Genomic DNA, 18,064 nt, shown 5'->3' on the forward strand with positions numbered 1-18,064 from the left:
ATCTGCGATAAAATTACCGCTGTCATGACTCACGAGGGTTTGTCTGTGTTGTTAGTTATTCTTATTGAAATTACTATTTTGCTATGGGCAATATCTGGTGTTCTTTATGAAATGCCGAAATATGTGACACGTTGGCAAACGGCGAAACGGAATTCGTATTAAAGTAAATGACTCTGAAGATGACTAACGCTAAGGTTGTCGAAACGTCAGTCAACAACAACAAAAACAGTCCTTCTCAGGACTATACCAACCTGGACAATCTACATTTACAAGCATGTAACGATACTCCCGGGTTCAAACCATTTACTTTATTACGATCATTTGGACGACAGAGCGAACAACTTGCTAACGACTACATACGTTTTGCAAGCAACGTCAGACGCATACGCCAACAACTCTGGTTCAACCACCGCTGCAAGGACGTAAGAACCAGAAAACAAATACGGCTAACCTGACGTTTACTCCTCATTTGACTCTGAAGATGACTACCGCTAAGGTTGTCGAAACGTCAGTCAACAACAACAAAAACAGTCCTTCTCAGGACTTTATTAACCTGGACGATCATCATTTACAAACATATAAACATACAAATGGCTTCTTATCAACATCCGTTGTAACGGATATTGAACTTGTGATTTCTGCATGAACCAATTTTTGACTATTCGCGATTTTTGTTGAGAATCGTCAACAAGACTATAATGGTTGTTCGTCATAAAGTTATTTCCAACCCTATTGTTCTATCTTTACAGTCAAACTGACGCTTAAATGCGCTTTCAACTTCCTCGTATAATAGTACATGTATAAATTGACTTTTCTCAATAGGGGGTCTATTTCCGTGTAACTCCTTTGTTGATTGATATTTCTTAGAAAACGAAGCCATTATTTACTAGCTACTTAAATTCCTTTGAAACTCCCCATGTTATTGTGACGTCATTCATATGCTCATCTTTTCTCAAAGCAATTTAAAGGAAGGTTTGATGGTGCATCACATATTTTTACTATCTTTTGTATCTGCAAAGTTTTTCAACAAAGCGTCTTGACTGAGGCAACATCTTCACAATACAACGTCGCTTATGTCTTCGGCGGTGATGGTATTTATATCATCGAACCGGAGACTAAAAGCTTGGTCACCAAAATAACCAACCTCACCTCTCCAGGACTTTGTACCAGAGGAAACAACCGCCGGTCAAGGTGGGTATTAAACTCGTACTTCGTACACAGTATAAAATTAACAGCTCAAATGTGTGTAGGACTTCCTTAAATCACATATCTATTTAACAAATAGAATATGCATGTATCCTGTTTCTGTTTGTAGGAGCGAATGTCATTTTAGTGGTGCGCAATTCGTTGACGGTTCTGTCTACGTCTTGGATGCTTCCGGAAATGCTGTTCACGTGATTAACGTGACGACGCGACAAGTAATAGAAAGCATAAAAACCGATCCACAACCCCACGGTTTGTACTATCTGCCTTGGCGCAAGGAAGTCTGGGTACATTCGTGGAATCTCTCTACATTTGACGTCATCAAGACAGACACCCGAAATCGCTCCCATCGTGCTATACGAGCTCACATTTCTCCAGGTGAGAACTAATAGTGGTTTGAGAGGGTATGACGTATAAGCAAGCTGCAACTCTCTTTGGAGTCGTTGATCTACCGATTTAAAATTTTTCTTTTTATGTAAAATGTGTTTTTGATGTGTTCAACGTTACATTGAACATAATAAAACACTCAGAAATTCCTTTTCTGTATACAAAATGAATGAATGATATTGTGCAGTTCGACTTAAGGCTCTTTTCCACTCATCGCAAAACGTACTCGCAAGCTCGCTGCGAGTGCCTGCGAGTTACTCGCAGGCACTCGCAGCGAGCTTACCATGACTTACAGCATAGTTGAATTAATTGAACAAAATTTTTTGAACGCGCGAACAGACTCGCAAGCTCGCAGCGAGAGCATTTTGCGATGAGTGGAAAAGAGCCCTTAGTCTTAGAGTTAGGGTAGTAACATTGTACGTAAAGTTGCAACGTTTATTTATTTCGAAGTGAGAAAAACAGGAACACGATCCAAAATTCAACTCATTAAATAAGAAAAGAATTGCAGATGAACAAGAGACGGGGCAAATTATAGACTTTATTTAATTTAATCGTTAATGTTTCAGTATTTTGACCTGTCTGAGTACAATATGTCACTTAGGATGGACACATGGTCGAATGATTGCCGATAAAGCATTGTTGAAAGGTCAACGTGGTTACGTCACTCACTTCAGTAATCCGGGCATTCATAAGTTGAATTTGGAAGGAAAGTCATACGCAGGCTTTGTGAATCTTACAACACATGGATGCACAGGCACATACAGTATTGCATATAACTTTTACAATCAACGTGTGTACGTCGATTGTCAATATCGTCATCGCGGTGTTTCCACACTTGAAATCAACCCTTCCACTGACGCAGTAACTCGAACCTTCAGGTTTCCTGGCTACTCCTTTGTTTCGCCCAATGGCAGATTCCTTGTTACCACATATCGCAGAGGAAACATCAGTCGAATGAACATACTCTCTTTTTCTGGATCAGATTTCCAGCATTACCCTCAACTCTTGATCCCCGGAGGCGTGTCACGTGCGGTTTTTTACCCCAAGAAAACAAATCGCGATACCTACTACGTATTTGTCACGCTTGATTACATAAACAAAATGGCGGTCGTCGATTTGGAGCTGGCCGGAAGAAATGATAGCAGCCGCTGGAAATATATCGATGACGTGGATCGTCTTGAGACAAGACGACACGGCGCTTCACGAAAATTGTTTATAAACGGAAAATGGATTCTTTCCCCTGCATCGAAATCGAAGACTGTCGTCATCATTGATGCTGAGACCCAAAAGGTTCATGGGAAAATTGCGAACGTTAATGAAGGAGATTTGGCAGTCTGGGTCGATGATCCTAATCAGAGAGTTTCTGGGTCAGGTAGTCCTAAATCTTTCATGGCGATGATTTGGTTTTGCATTCTCTACAGATTTTTGTTTTAAAAAGTGGACATGTCACAATGCCATTTTTGACGTCTGTCGTGTTTGGTAAAACACGACAACTTACATAATTAAAATATTACAAATAATAGTCGATATATGGAATAATTAAATTATCTAGACATGTTAAGTGTACTGGTGTTCTCCGTTTCTTAAATGATGAATGTAGACAAATTTGAAATCCATCGTGCACGATTTTAATTATTCTTTTAACTTTGCCATGCAGTAGGTGCATTTCAGCTATTCTCCCAAAAATTCAAAGCAAAAAGAGATATTCGCCATGTTGGTTGAAATTTGAATTGTGAAAAAAGAAAATTGCTTTTTGTCAAATTCAACCAACATGGCGGCTGTGACGAGCTATACAAGAAATTCGAAAGCAATATGCGGCACTTGGGAGCAATACAGAACACGTAAAGCAATACAAGCATTGCAATGCAGGACATGTAGGAGCAATGCAGGACATGCGGGAGCAATCGAAGACATATGAGAATATTAAAAACATACCGTATTTCAATAACGATCAAAATCGTTCCTCGTAAATTTGCTCCATATTTGTAACATAAGATCGAGTTACAATCATTGACAAGATTCTTGAGAATGGGATGATGCCTGGCGTTTTCCACCGCTTTGATTAAACTAGCTTCCTTCAAACGGACTGGCTTGTAATTTTAGTGTCTGTTTTTGTTTTACTGTTTTTATTAAATAATTTGCAAAAGAGGTTTTGGCCATCAAAATTGCTTGGGAAAAGTTAATATCATTTCTTTATATATTTTGTATATGTTGTCTTTCCTGGTTTTCCTCGTGAAGGATACTCAGTTTCGCTTGAAATTTTTGAAAAGTTTCCTTACCACTAGAACGTAAAGAGGGGGGGGGGGTTGAATATTCATATATTCGGCTCTGTCCTGCTGATTTCTTTTGAAGGTGAATTAAATTTCAAAAGAAATCAGTAGGGCACAACTGAATATATGAATATACACCCCCCCCAATTAACGTTCTAGTTACGCCTCTGGAAGCAATACAGGACATTTGGAGACATTAAAGGACATGTGGGAGCAATAAAGGCATGTGAATAGTGTTGCTCCCACATGTCCTGTATGTGAGTAGATGAAGATCGTCAAGGTTATGAAGTCCTGAGAACTTGGAAAACTTTTGAAACTGTTTAAAATGTACATTTGGTTTATATATAATCATGTTTTATATCAATGTTCAATGTTAACATCATTTATTCAACTTTTATATTTTAAGTGAATTGAATTGCTCCTGACCGTATTCATAATTTGGAAAGTACGCCGATATCAATGTCTTATGTTCATGTCAATATATGTTTCTATTTTTCAATTTCTATTTCTCACATGTCTGTATTGCTTTGCTCCTACATGTCCTGTATGTGAGTAGATGAAGATCGTCAAGGTTATGTAGTCCTGAGAAGGACTGTTGATGTTGACTGATGTTACCACAACCTTAGCGGTAGTTATCTTGATTATGAAGATGATTACCGCTAAAGTTCTCTATAATATGTCAGTCAACATCAATACTAACAGTCCATCTAAGGACTAGCCTAAACTATCTATATCCACCAACATACAGGACATGTAGGAGCAATAAAGTACAGGTGAGAGCAATACAGGACATGTGAGAGAAATAGAAGTTGAAACAATAGAAACATAAATTGACATGAACCTAAGACATTGATATCGGCGTACTTTCCAAATTATGAATACGGTCAGGAGCAATTCAATTCACTTAAACATTATATAAAGTTGAAGAAATGATGTCAACATTGAACATGGATATAAAACATGATTATATAAAAACTAAATGTACATTTTAGACAGTTTCAAAAGTTTTCCAGGTTCATGAATTTGGAGGTCTTACGTACGTCTCATTCCTACGTTGTATTATGTATGTCAGTAACATGCACAAAACCAATGTTTTGCCGTGAGTATATATGTTTTGCCGTGAGTATATATGTTTTGCCGTGAGTATATATGTTTTGCCGTGAGTATATATGTTTTGCCGTGAGTATATATGTTTTGCCGTGAGTATATGTTTTGCCGTGAGTATATATGTTTTGCCGTGAGTATATATGTTTTGCCGTGAGTATATATGTTTTGCCGTGAGTATATATGTTTTGCCGTGAGTATATATGTTTTGCCGTGAGTATTAACTTTATGACGTAGTTACTAATGTTTTAGATTTGTAATTGAAATATTTTGCCATGGCGGATATAGGCCACCGTACGTATTGGCCATCTACACATAAGCCTTTGAACGAAATTTTGAAGAATTATGGTATTCAAATTTTAAACAGAGACCGGTTGGTATAGCAAATAACACGATTACTTTATTTTGTTGGTTATGTTGGTGTAATTTTTGCTCATTTAGTATGTTGCTCAAGTAAGAAAGACGTCCTTGCCCCAAGTTGGTATAAATGTGAGTGCTCGGAAACAATCTTTCGTCAAACTGAATTGAGTAGTGGTTGCTTGGGAGATAAAAAGTGTAAAGACAATGTCTCCCAGGTCCGTTTCAATACTTCATTCCAACTTTCGAAATTTTCAATTGTCTTAACTTCGACTTTGTCATTGTCTGTTTTTTCAGCTTTCCATGCAATGAAGAACGTCCATCGACATTCACTCATTACAAGAGCTAGCGTGTTGTCTGTTGTATCATAAATATGTGTAGAACAAATTAATTTCATGTTCCTGAGCATTTTCTGTTATAGCAGGAAGTAATAGTACAGGTAGCTATTTGTAAAGTCATTGTTTTTTGTAAAAAATTGTCCGAAATCTTAGTCCCATTTACAGAAATCGCATGCAATGTAAGAGAAGACAGCTATTTTGCATCAAACGACAATGATTATCGACAATGAAAGTGAAACTAAAATGAGACACAAAGACTATAGCAACTATGAAATAAATATATCACTTATGAAAATGGACAAGTTTTCTAAAAGTGACTACCGCAAAGAATGTCGAAACGTCAGTCAATACGAGCACCAACAGTCAACCACTGGATATACATCTACAAAGATGTAAGATTTAAGTCAATTGCAGTTTGCAATGGCCATAGCAGTTGAATAACTGCAATCAAAAGCTAAGTTATCTCTAAATCTGATAGTCTTATACGCAGCGAAATTTAGATACTTTATGTAAGGGCAAAATGCAAAATTAGCCATTGGTGTGCTATGCTTTGACGGCCAACGACGAGTATCCTCGTCGAAAACATGTCATAAGCATAAATTTTCAGCTATTTGCTGGTTAAAATGGTAAAATATCACAAATTGTATGTGCAGTTTCCGATTGAAAATTTTGCTACCCTTTGAGTTTCCGTTTAGACATATTGAATCATGAATTGTGAAGAAGATAACGAGGATATCTCATGTTTAAGACATTTGCTTTGTTTGTATTCTTTGTGTGAACGTGACGTCATTAAATAATATAGTCGACTTTTTTAGGTTGGTAGTCTGGCTCTTGTACAGCCAATAACTAGATTTTCGTTTTTTTTGCCTTTTGGCTGCATTTGGCCTTTTTCTCTTCTATGGACTGTAATTTTTCTGTCATTTGAACCATTACAGTGATGAGACTGTCACAGTTATTTTTGCTACACCGTGAAATTAAGTATTCTTCGGAAAAAAAGCTTACAACGCACAATTAGGAGAAGATCAATATTTTTTACGAGCAACATGTCCCTCAGTTTACCAAGTTGATATTTTAATAATAAAGTTCTTTCAAGTGTTTCGGAAGTATATCCAAGAACTCTTAAATGTAAGGAAACTCCTTCATTATCTCATCCATTGTTAGAAATGGCAACAGTTCGATGGAGAGATCAAGTAGTTCTTCTTGGAGGTAATGATGGAAGAGAAGCATTGAACAGTGTTATCATGTATGACAGTAACAGTGGTAAGATAATATTCTTACCATCCATGTTGGAAAAGAGATATGGGTGTTGTGCAGTTATAACAGATGATACAATTGTTGTCATGGGAGGTGTGAATCAAAAAGGTGAAGAACTTAAATCAGTGAAGTGTTTGAAAATTGGAAGTAGTTCTTCATGGACATGTCTTCATGCAATGAAAAAAAATCGATCCCAAGCTATTGCTAAAGTTTTACCATTTGGACCAAAGTATGTTTGATCAATAAGATGTTTAGCTAATCGTCGATGTGAATGATATAACTCTGAAAAAAATTCTTTTAAATTACGTTGAATGATAATTATCTAAAGTTAAATAAGTAAACCTTTAAGCTTTATGCAAACATTGATTATTACGACAAAATATATGAGTGCACAATGATTTTTATATCTAAAATAGAGTCGTAGAGTTTGTAACATTTTCAAATCACAGTGTAAATCTATTTAGACCAGTAATATCGTCGAATCATCTTGTAACGAACATTTCAAAACAGCTCTCTAAACATCTCTGCCCATGTTCAGTGAATTCATTTTGGAATCGGTTTTTTCGACAGAACGATACAGCGACTCTTTTCAAGAGCTGTGATTGGTGAATGTCACTTCCGGGTTGATGTTCTTTTTGCAACATGCGTTTGTGATTTGCAATAAGTCACTAACAAACAATAGTTATAATTAGATGGCAGATGGTGCGATACAGCCATTATTCAGAAAATTCTCACATTCACTACCATCCACACCGTTCTTATCAGTAATTATAAAAACTTGAAAGAATGAAACGTTCTTTCTGTTTTGTGACCAGAAAATATGAAAATGCGTCTGAACTAGACTGAATGCAAACACGGTCTCGAACAAGATGTATCAAGTTTCTTGTATTACTCTAAATAATATCAATGCAATAATGATTTTTTCATTATCCTGCATCTATTGCAAGTATTTATGACTAATCCTTGCGCACACAGGCTCCCTAATTACTTCATTTTATTCATTGCACAAAGTTTCATGTTGTTTGTCATTGCATGGGCTCATCTAACACCATACATGTATGTAGTTAATGTAATCTGAATTTTAGCTAGCGTCGGAAATATTATTATAAGTAAAACGATGCATGGTAGTTAGGTAACTTAGTGATCAAATATACTCGAAAGCCGAGGTAGTCTTTGAAGTAAAAGTCACAAGGCTTGTAGCGCCAGAGGACTTTAGCTAACCTACAGAGCTTTCGAGTGCATTTAATCACTAAGTAATCTAAGTAGCATGGTCTTACTTTGTAATACTATGATTGCCAAAACATTCTAGTGCTTCACACATTGTCAAAGATGTTGTAAATTACTTGTTTTTGCGAATACTTTGAGATGATTTTTGGAATTTTTGTAATACAAACAGTAACAGACGATGTGCAAGGTCGTATTACTTGTAATGTAAAATTATAAATATGACCTTGGGTCATATCACGCAAATATGACCAATAATGCATTTAAGAATCGTAAAAAAGTACGCAGTGTTTTTAAATATTTATCTAACCAAAGTTCTTTGAGTAAAGTGTACAGAACTGGACTATATAGAAGAACTACTCTGTGTCGCATTCTTGTATTATTCTCCCAAGCAAGATATAAACTATGATTGCAAAACTTGTATTTGTATGATATATCGAGCAGACTATTGAGCTATCAAGTTTTATGTATTGTCAGTAGTTAAGACAGAAAAAACGGAATGGTACGTGGAAAAGAAACGATGTCAATACTCATTGAAAATCAAATTGTTTGTCCAATCCTGACGTAGAGATAAATGATATTGATTTCATTGACAGCTCATAATGCACGTGATCTAGTTTTTTGCAGTATTAAATTACTTATATAAAACACAACTACACATTGTTCTTTGCTTTCAACTTCCGTATTGATCAAACATCGACTGCAAATTTCAACGTATCTTTTTGGTTTTAATTGTAGAAATAAAAAAATAATTTTGTTTGTTCTTGGATTAATTTTGACACTAAATCATAAAGGAAGAAGACGTATGAAATGGCTTGTCGTCCTAATGTTTACGAAAGTGGATATGAAGAATCGAGATTTAAAACTGCTGTTGATGAAAATTTTTACTGTTCCATTTGTCTGAATGTCATGAAAGATGCCAGAATGTGCCATAATCAACACAATTTTTGTCGTGAATGTATTGAAGAACATCTACGAGTTAATGCACAAAGATGTCCTCAATGTCAAGATAATTTAACTGTAGCTACACTTCTTCCAGCGCGTTTTGTAAATAACTTGATTTCAAAGTTAAAGATCAACTGCGACTACGCCAGTCGTGGTTGTCCTGAATTTATAAATGTCGAATATCTTGAAAGACATGTTGAAAATTGTGGCTTTGCTCCAGTGTTGTGTTCTAATGAACGTTGTGGTCTGGAAATAAACAAACGAGACAAGATTAAACATGAAACTGAATTATGTGAATACAGAAAGATTGCTTCTCACGACTTTCGAGAGATTAGCGAAATGTTTCAACGAAGTTTTGAAGACAAAATGGAAATGCAAATGAACAACTTAAGCAGGAAAATAGACGAAAAATTTTTTGAAGTAAAAGATTCCGTGAAACCATTGACATCTCAGTATAAAGAAATGATGGAATCTGTAGTAGAAAATGTTGAACAAAATCTTTCTACAGTGACCAAAGAAATGATGGAATCAAGGAAAGAAATAAAAGATGTTCAACAAAATCTTTCTACAGTGACCAAAGAAATGATGGAATCAAGGAAAGAAATAAAAGATGTTCAACAAAATCTTTCTACAGTGACCAAAGAAATGATGGAATCAAGGAAAGAAATAAAAGATGTTCAACAAAATCTTTCTACAGTGACCAAAGAAATGATGGAATCAAGGAAAGAAATAAAAGATGTTCAACAAAATCTTTTTACAGTGACCAAAGAAATGATGGAATCAAGGAAAGAAATAAAAGATGTTCAACAAAATCTTTCTACAGTGACCAAAGAAATGAAAGAAATGAAAGCCATGATGTTTCAAATGTTGGAAAAGATGAATATAAATGAACAACATGTTCAAACATTGACATCATCAATTGAAATGGTCATGAACTCTGTAAAAGGTGATATTTTGATTGCTGGAGGTTACTCAGGTGTTTTCTTAAAGAGTGTTGAAATATTTTCATGGAAGGAGGAGAAATGGTTTAACATTGTATCAATGGAAAATGGACACATGTCTGCTTCATCATTTATTTATAATGACAATTTATTTGTTGTTGGAGGAGCGGTCTGCAAGTCAATGGAGACATTGAATATAAAACAGTTTCCTTTGACATGGAAGACATTTCCCACAAAGCTTCCTTATGACTGTGGTGGTCATCAAACTGTTGTTTGTAAACAACAAATCTTTCACATTGGAGGACACATTTTTCGTAAAGGACCATTAGATTTGATCAGTGAAATAAAAATTACTGGTACAACATCTCATGTTTTTAAAGAGTTGTGTCATATGCCTGAACCACGTTATTACCATGGAGCTGTTGTTGTTGATGATAAAGTTTTTATTTTTGGAGGAGGGGAAAAAGATTTGGAGGCTTTGTCCAGTGTTTTGGAATTTGATCCAAGGACTCTTGTATTTAAGGAAATGCCTCCATTACCTCATCCATTGACTCAAATGGCAACAGTTCAATGGAGAGATCAAGTTGTTCTTCTTGGAGGTTTTGATGGAAGAGAAATGTTGAACAGTGTTATCATGTATGACACTAAGACAGGTAAGATTACAGTCTTACCATCCATGTTGGAAAAGAGATTTGGGTGTTGTGCAGTTATAACAGATGATACAATTGTAGTCATGGGAGGTTGGAATGGTAAAGGTAATTATCTTAATTCAGTGGAGTGTTTCAAAATGGGATGTAGTTCTTCATGGAAATATCTTCCTTCAATGAACGAACCACGATATGTCCATAGAAGTTTTACCTTTTGGACAAAAGTATGTATAAGCAAGAAAACGTTCATCAAACGTTATAACTTACTAAAATTCTTGTAGCTTACACTGGATGATAAATATGTAAAGTTAAATGTGTAAACCTTTAAAGCCTGTTGAGAAATTATTTCTCCACTGATTCACTTTAATGATATATATACTGTATATTGCAAGTTGTATCATAAAATACTATATACAGCACATGTCTATCACAAACTTTGGTCACCAATTAAGAATTATATATTTACATGTTATTTATATAAATGGCATTTTTCAAATATATTACATGGCTTTGCTCACATCATTATTAAATTATGCGTTGAATTTGTTTGGACTATTTCCCATGAAATATACAAAAGCAATTTGCTTAGAGACTATTTACATGGAGGTACGGTAACCCCAGCAGAAGGGTTATCCTAGAAAGCGAGTCACCCTACGTAAATATGTTTTATAAGTAGCGTTCACACATGCACTAGGGCACCTACTAGTGGTAGGTTTACCCTAATAACACCAACATTCAATCACTTCTTAAGACTACACCAAACTGGATATCAATTTTCGTTAGTACTGCCATTATTATTATACGCAACAAAATTTAAAACGTGACATACTTTATATGCATGGTAAAATTACAAGAATGAGGAAACTGCACCATTAGCTGTTGGTGTACTGTACTTTGACCACCTACGACGTGTATACTCGTACGAAAGCACGTGATAAATTTCTTGCTATTTACTGGCTAAAATGACATAAATATGACAAATTGTTATTGCACCTTCAGATTGAAAATTTTGCCACCTTTCCAGTTTCCTCTCAGACAACAAAATAACGAGGAAATTTTATGTCTGAGAACTTTGTATTCTTGATATGAACGTGACGTCATCAATAATACAGTCGCCATGTTTAGGGTTTGTAACCTGGTTTTTGTACGGCAAAAAAGTACATTTTGGCTTTCATTATTTTGTTTTGCGTTTTGGCTACATTTGATATTTTTCATTTCAATGGACTGTAATTTTTCTGTCATTTAAACCATTATAAGATAGTGGGACAGTCACAGTGATTTGTGCTACACAGTGAAATTTAATATTCCTCGGACGAAAAGATTATAACACACAAATATACCAGCAAAATGTCCCTCAGTTTAGCAAGTTAATATTTAAATAATGAACAGTTATTAGATGAAGTTGAGCATGATATCTAGAATTATTCAGACCGAGGTCAATGTCATCTGCCGAAGCAAAGCTGGGACGGATAACGTTGACAGAGGTATGAATAATTGTTGATATCATGCGAAAACGAATTGAATAATTGTTTTATCATTCACCTCAACAAACTGAAATATTATTTACACTCATCAATGTAAAACATTTCGAAACCTGCCCTTAGTTGTAATTGTCAAACGGTTTTTTCGAGTTCTTCTTGTTTAAATATGCTGTAAATATGTTCGAAACCAGCTTCGTCGCTTTTTTAGTGTTTTCTGCATCAATTTTGTTCGAAATCTTTCGCTTATTGTTTTAGAAACTGTGGTAAACATCACTTTATTTGATTTTTTCAAATTCGGCTTTTAATGGCGTCAGTCAATAATGGTAGAAAAATTTTTCGTAGTAATGACGTCATATCTACAGATATCTAGAATTAGAACACAGCCAAAGTCACTCGGCCAATCAGCGTCCAGTATTTTGATGTTCCATATGGCATAGTGGCTAAAGTTCAAGAAGTGATGTAAGCTTTAAAGCTCAAGGAAAATGCCGAGATAGAGTGAAAACAATGGAATACAATTAAAGCTTAATGGTATTCACTAAATCTCATTTTAATCCATATATAGAGAATACTAACAAGATATTGTTTTTATTGTTCACTTCCTTATTAGTATCTCTAAATAGAAAACATTAATGAGGTTAAAGGATACTAATGACTGTCGTAACTCCACATTACATTTCATCTCTGAATAACTAACAAGGTGATGAAATTTAACGCGTTTCTAACGCATCTCGATGATGTAAATATATTCATGTTAAAATTAAAATATCTCTTACGAAAAATTGGAAAAACTAATAATTGCTCACAAAGTTAAAAGCAAACACATGTGTATTACATAAAATGAAACAACATACGTGTTTTCCCATGTTCAATAACTTTTAAAGTACGTCGTGTATTTGTCGTACTAACACATGCTTCTTTCTTCTTATCTACCTCAATTTTCTTTGGACTTGAAACATCCACTGGAGCAGGTTGTTGAAGTGCTTTAAAACTGACATAACCAGAGTAGAACTTGGCCTTTTGCATCATCTAACAATGATGTGCTTCGATAATCAGTCCGAGACATTATTGTTTGTTCATCAATGAAAATGTTCCTTTCTTAGAGGGTTGTTGGGCACGTAACCTTTCCAAAATCATTTGAAAATCCTCAACCTTTCATGTCAATGTAATCTACCTCGCACATTGCTTGTAAATATTTATAGAACGTGTTAAAATTAACAGGTTGTGAGTTATACCAATCCAATGTCCCCCTGGCTTATAACTTTCGAGAGGTTTTGAACTAAAACCTGCCTTTACATGGAACACATCTCAAATACTCGTTGAAAACAATCATCAGCTGTAAACTAAAGATACTTGTATAAGAATACAGCATCTTAAATTGAGTACCATAAGTAATCCCTTCTGTCTTTGGCCATGCATTGTTCTATGACGGTGCCCGAGTGAGTGAAATTTTATCTAATGCGAGGGTCTCTCAATCCCATAGAGCACACATGATCATGCTCTACCCTTACTAATTTGCAGGTAGTTGACCAAATCACTAGCAGTTACTCATCTAAGATATTTCAAAAATTCAAATTTCATGTAGGTTGGTATGAAGAAATGTCTAGTACTTATATGCTCCAATGATTAGGTTCGGTGTCTAAAATTTCAGAATTCCTGTGTGTATGAGAGTCTTTGTACTTCTGTCATACAACGGCGGTCTTTTATCAAACATTATAAAATAAACACAATGAAACACGTGTGCTGATTGGTCTAGAGCTGTGTTTGCATTAGCCTGTGCAAAACACGTCTAAGCTCTACCAATCAAATCAATCATAACAATCAACCAGTCAATGAGAATTTGCAAATAGATCATGAATACATTTTAGAGGAAAATTAAAATGTTCGTCTGTTTCGCAATATTGTTATTTTATAAAAGAAATAAAAGATATTTTCCGTGTTTACACTGACTTGTGCAAACCTAGAAGACGTTTGTAAGAACTCTCGAGCATGTGCAACTCTCGATCTTCGGTCTCGGGCTTGCACTGATCTGCTCTCAAGTTCTCCCAAACGAATCTTCGGTTTGCGTAAGCCTGTGCAAGCACAGTAAACATCTTTTATTTCTTAAATAAAACACAATTCAACTAGGAATCAAAAAGGTAGCCACTAAAATGAAATCACTAACCTTACCACCTGTTAATACTATAATGCCCTTCGGAGCATTGTTGTCCAAGGGCGCAACATCATTGGTCAGCGGTGATCCAGTCATGGGTATCACTCTAAGTAGGAACGGATAATGAAAATGAGTAATGTGGATAAAGGACGTGGTGAGGGTGATTGAGGGATTACGGTAATGACGGTTTGGGATAAAAAATGATGGTGAGGGTTAATGTGTGATAAAGATAATGGTGGTGAGGGTGATTGTGGCTATGTGAGTTTTGGATAAGAACAAGACTTTACGTAATATGAATGACAAACCTCTCCCCAGGTTTTGGAGCTCTCATACTTTTAACACGAACAATTCACGAGCGAAGTTTTTGTAAAGCTTCATAGCGAAATAACGACACAGATTGTAGTAGAAGTTTTGTTGGCTCATATTTCAAAATCTATAAATAAAACTTTCTATTTTATCCATGCTTACGTTCTCTGATATTACGATATTTACATAAAGTATGAAGAAGAATTTTTGCAATTGGGATATCAAGAACAAGTATGCGCGGGTTATGGGGTGACTGGGGAGCAGGCTTTACTAATTTAATAATTGACTTAATATCTTCAACTACTTCATAATCTTTATAGTGTACTTTTAGCTAAAAACGCAACTATGACAACAGATTGTTATTTAGATTTCTGTATTTTAACCATTACTTGGAGATAGCTGTTTGCTATGGTGTCTTTCCTGTGTGATAACTTAATAAAAAAGATAATGAACACAGTTTTACTCTTGCTTTTGAGGCATGGTAAACCACAACTGACAATTATCCTACCTGAGCTATTGATTTTACAAGAGAGATTTGACAAAGGCAATCTAAAAGTAAAAAAATAAAACTCTGTGTTTTATAAACAAATAAAACAACACTTCTTAAAATAACAAACATCTTCAGCGGATGATTGGTTACTTCATCCATAACAACACTTAATGTATCGACTTAATTCTTGTGCATTATTTGTACACAAAACCATGTAAATTTTTTTTAGGTCAAAGCACACATAATCTTGATGATATACACCTCAGTTTACGGTGTACTCCAAAATTTCTTCGGGGTACAAAATACGGTTTTGAAAATAATAACAACATGGGAGTTTTGAATTAAATCAACAGCTGATTTCAAATTTTATTAATATTTTTATCCTTAATAACTACATGAACAGTCAATGATAACACACAATTTCGTTCACAAATTTACCTTTGAGTAGAAAATCTTCTATATAATCGTTCAATTTATTTTCTTGCTCATCAATCGACATGGATGTATTTAATACCGTAATAGGGCAAAATGTGCAGTTTAATTCCTTTGACTCTGCCTGCCAACCTTCTTTGGGACTTCTCGCTTTCTTTTCGGTGCCATTCACATTCACTACAACTCTATATATCTGTATATCTTTAACATAGGCAGAAAATTTTGCTCCGATATTCAAAATTTGAAGTGAAGTAACAAATATTTCAAAAACATTGCTCGCTTAAATTCTCAAATTTAGCGCGGTCATAATCAAGTCGTTTTCATAATGGTTTCCATCCATCAAAACTACATTTATATAACACAGTATACGGGAGAAAGACTAGGACCTGATCAATTTGGCTGCATACCATGTGTACACATCGATAGCAAAATATCCAAAATTTTTATAAAATGTTACTTCGAAGAATTTACAGTTGCTGCATGGTGAAGATTTAAAATTAAATGCATTCATAGTGTTGAATCTTGTATCATTTTGTTCGTCTAGTGGAACAATTCTAATGTCTTTAAATGACATCGACTTTGTCAAATCCGAATTTGTGATTTGAATTAACTATACTGCAAATATGGAATTGCTATCAGCAATTGCTATCATTTCCCTGTAATGAATCTTTTAATAAAAGTGGAACTCGTATAGGTAGGGGATAACCTTAGCAGTTTATTTGAAAAATCTTTCATTTAAGATAACGAACTTAATTCATTCAAGTTAGCAAAAACTAAAAGTGAAAAATTTGCATATTTCATAATAAATATGACGTTTACACAGCACATGCAGCTAGAAGCACAAAGTTGACAATTGAGTTTACTAATGACTTTATTATTGTCACACACATACATAAATGCTAATCAACTACATATTCATAGTTACTATACGCAAAATGCCATAAGGATTTTGCGACGTATTAAAGTAAGTTTACAAAATACATCTCGTGTTTATACATGAAACTAAGCTTTCATTTCTTCACAGAAACATTATATTGTCCATTTATATTTATGATACTAGAAACTACACATTAGCTGTTAATAAATGAGTGGGTGTTGGCAATGAACGTTTTACATTAGATGAAAAGAAAAACACAGAGTATGATAAACTTGTGTTACTGATGTTGTGTTCGTCATGGAAACATGACCTTTCTTTTTTATTACATAATCTATTCCCCGAGCAAATAGTACCAAACTTAACAAATTTGAAGTCTGTTCCGATTGTTTTCTACTACAGATTCCATCATTTCTTTGATTCCATCAAAGAAATGATGGAATCTGTAGTAGAAAATGTTGAACAAAATCTTTCTACAGTGACCAAAGAAATGAAAGAAATGAAAGCCATGATGTTTCAAATGTTGGAAAAGATGAATATAAATGAACAACATGTTCAACATTGACATCATCAATTGAAATGGTGATGAACTCTTTAAAAGGTGATATTTTGATTGCTGGAGGTTCCTCACTTGGTTCCTCAAGGAGTGTTGAAATATTTTCATGGAAGGAGGAGAAATGGTTTAACATTGCATCAATGGAAAATGAACACAAGTTTGCTTCATCATTTATTTATAATGATAATTTATTTGTTGTTGGAGGAGAAGACTGCAAGTCAATGGAGACATTGAATTTTAAACAGTTTCCTTTGACATGGAAGACATTTCCCACAAAGCTTCCTTATGAATGTCATTATCATCAAACTGTTGTTTATAAACAACAAATCTTTCACATTGGAGGATACATTGGTGGGAAAGGAAGATCAGATTTGATCAGTGAAATAAACATCGCTGGTACAACATCTCATGTTGTGAAAGAGTTGTGTCATATGCCTGAACCACGTTCGTGGCATGGAGCTGTTGTTGTTGATGATAAAGTTCTTATTTTTGGAGGAGAGGAAATATATAGGAAAGCTTTGTCCAGTGTTTTGGAATTTGATCCAAGGACTCTTACATTTAAGGAAATGCCTCCATTACCTCATCCATTAACTGACATGGCAACAGTTCAATGGAGAGATCAAGTTTTTCTTCTTGGAGGTTGGGATGGAAGAGAAAATTTGAACTGTGTTATCATGTATGACACTAAGACAGGTAAGATTACAGTCTTACCATCCATGTTGGAAAAGAGATTTGGGTGTTGTGCAGTTATAACAGATGATACAATTGTTGTCATGGGAGGTTGGAATGATAAAGGTAATTATCTTAATTCAGTGGAGTGTTTCAAAATGGGATGTAGTTCTTCATGGAAATATCTTCCTTCAATGAACGAACCACGATATGCGTCCATAGCCGAAGTTTTACCTTTTGGACAAAAGTATGTATAAGCAAGAAAACGTTCATCAAACGTTATAACTTACTAAAAATTCTTGTAGCTTACACTGGATGATAAATATGTAAAGCTAAATGTGTAAACCTTTAAAGCCTGTTGAGAAATTATTTCTCCACTGATTCACTTTAATGATATATATACTGTATATTGCAAGTTGTATCATAAAATACTATAT

The 18,064-nt window shown here is 34.8% G+C and overlaps 1 protein-coding gene and 1 long non-coding RNA gene across 2 annotated transcripts in view; one reads left to right on the plus strand and one right to left on the minus strand.

Annotated features, from left to right (window-relative positions):
• Nucleotides 1-1,346: 1,346 nt before the first annotated feature.
• Nucleotides 1,347-18,064, plus strand: part of LOC124459128 (follistatin-related protein 5-like) — a gene marked incomplete at its 5' end in the record, with an annotated part of 41,675 nt that continues 24,957 nt past the window's right edge. Inside the window, one exon of the mRNA XM_047008655.1 lies at nucleotides 1,347-1,581. Coding sequence (XP_046864611.1) covers nucleotides 1,347-1,581 — 235 coding nt within the window. The remainder of the gene's footprint in view (nucleotides 1,582-18,064) is intronic.
• Nucleotides 12,485-14,333, minus strand: LOC124459065. Its single transcript, XR_006953405.1, has 3 exons — nucleotides 14,313-14,333; nucleotides 12,798-13,333; nucleotides 12,485-12,615 (listed from the first exon to the last, which is right to left on the minus strand). It is a non-coding gene; the product is annotated as an uncharacterized LOC124459065 (long non-coding RNA).

Source organism: Xenia sp. Carnegie-2017, unplaced genomic scaffold (assembly GCF_021976095.1).
Source record: "Xenia sp. Carnegie-2017 unplaced genomic scaffold, XeniaSp_v1 HiC_scaffold_64, whole genome shotgun sequence".
Lineage (NCBI taxonomy): Eukaryota > Metazoa > Cnidaria > Anthozoa > Malacalcyonacea > Xeniidae > Xenia > Xenia sp. Carnegie-2017.